This window comes from Pterocles gutturalis, unplaced genomic scaffold (assembly GCF_000699245.1).
Source record: "Pterocles gutturalis isolate BGI_N339 unplaced genomic scaffold, ASM69924v1 scaffold34950, whole genome shotgun sequence".
Lineage (NCBI taxonomy): Eukaryota > Metazoa > Chordata > Aves > Pterocliformes > Pteroclidae > Pterocles > Pterocles gutturalis.
In genome coordinates, this window is record NW_010142011.1 from 300 (window position 1) to 1586 (window position 1287).

Consider the following 1287-nt stretch of genomic DNA (forward strand, 5'->3'; position numbering starts at 1 on the left):
AACCGGCAGCCTGGTCCCTTCCCCCCCCTGCATCTGCCCATCGCCCCAACCACCAGCCCCTCTTCCTCCTTCACGGGGGTGTCTCATGTAAACCCCTCACATGGAGGGGATCAAGGTTGGGGGAGAAACCACCCACAGAGACATGCTGGGGAGGACGGGTCCCCTGGTTGGGAGCGGGGCTCACCCTGAAGTTCTCGGGGTCCACGTGCAGCTTGTCACAGTGCAGCTCGGACAGCTGGGCGAAGGTGTTCTTGATGTTGTCCAGGTTCTTGACGGCTTCCCCGAAGGAGGTGAGCACTTTCTTGCCGTGGGCACGGACCTTGGGGTTGCCAAGGACGGCAGCGGGGCTGGAGAGGTCTCCAAAGGAAGAGAAGAACCTCTGGGTCCAGGGGTAGACGATTAGCAGCCTGGGGAGAGATGGAGGGACACAGGCAGACACATGAATACTCCTGTGACTGGAGTGGTTTCTCTGTCCAGGGTGCAACTGAGCAGATGCCTGGGAGCTGGACCTACCTGGCCAGAGCCTCGGCACCACAATCGGCCACATTGACCTTGCCCCAGAGGCCAGTGATGAGCGCCTTCTCTTCGGCTGTCCAGTGCACCATGGGGTCGGGCGCGAGGGTAGACTGGGGGTTCCCTACCCCTCCATTGGCTGGGTCCTCGGGGGGGGGCCTGCAGCCCTGGCACCCCGAGGGAGGGGACGCAACATCAGGGTGGAGCCTTGGGGCAAGATGCCCAGTACCGCTGCCAGGATGGGCTGGCAAGCTGCCCTTTCCCCATGTCTTTGATTTCCAGCTCTGCAGCTCCCTGCTGGAGCACAGCATTTATCTCCACGCAAAGTCCGACCGCGGCACCGCGCGGGTCCTGCATAAGCCCTTGGAGGAAGGTGCGTGCAAGGCTTGGTACTTCTTGGATGGTGCAAACCGTGGCGGGCTGCATGGCTGAAAGGCAGAAGACTTGGTGTTGGGACTGTTGGGTTCTCCTTCTGAATGCACCAGTAGCATGCAAGTGGTTTGTGTTTGTCATCTTCTTGCAGGACCTGTCAGGCTTTGGGTTCTCCTTGTTCTTTCCCATCAGCAGTTTAACAGTTTGCTCACTTGAGGGTAGAATCATAAAATCCCAGAAGGGTTTGGGTTGGAAGAGACCTCAAAGCCCACCCAGTGCCACCCCCTGCCATGGGCAGGGACACCTCCCACCAGCCCAGGTTGCGCAAAGCCTCATCCAGCCTGGCCTTGAACCCCTCCAGGGATGGGGCATCCACAGCTTCTCTGGGCAACCTGGCCCAGG

The 1287-nt window shown here is 60.3% G+C and overlaps 1 protein-coding gene across 1 annotated transcript; it reads right to left on the reverse strand.

Moving 5' to 3' along the window:
- Positions 1–184: 184 nt before the first annotated feature.
- On the reverse strand, positions 185–609 carry LOC104469647 (hemoglobin subunit beta-like; the record flags this gene model as incomplete). Its single annotated transcript, XM_010084231.1, has 2 exons — positions 514–609; positions 185–407 (listed from the first exon to the last, which is right to left on the reverse strand). Coding segments are annotated over exons 1-2 (315 nt in total), but the record flags the coding sequence as incomplete, so codon positions are not given.
- Between the last annotated feature and the right edge of the window lie 678 nt (positions 610–1287).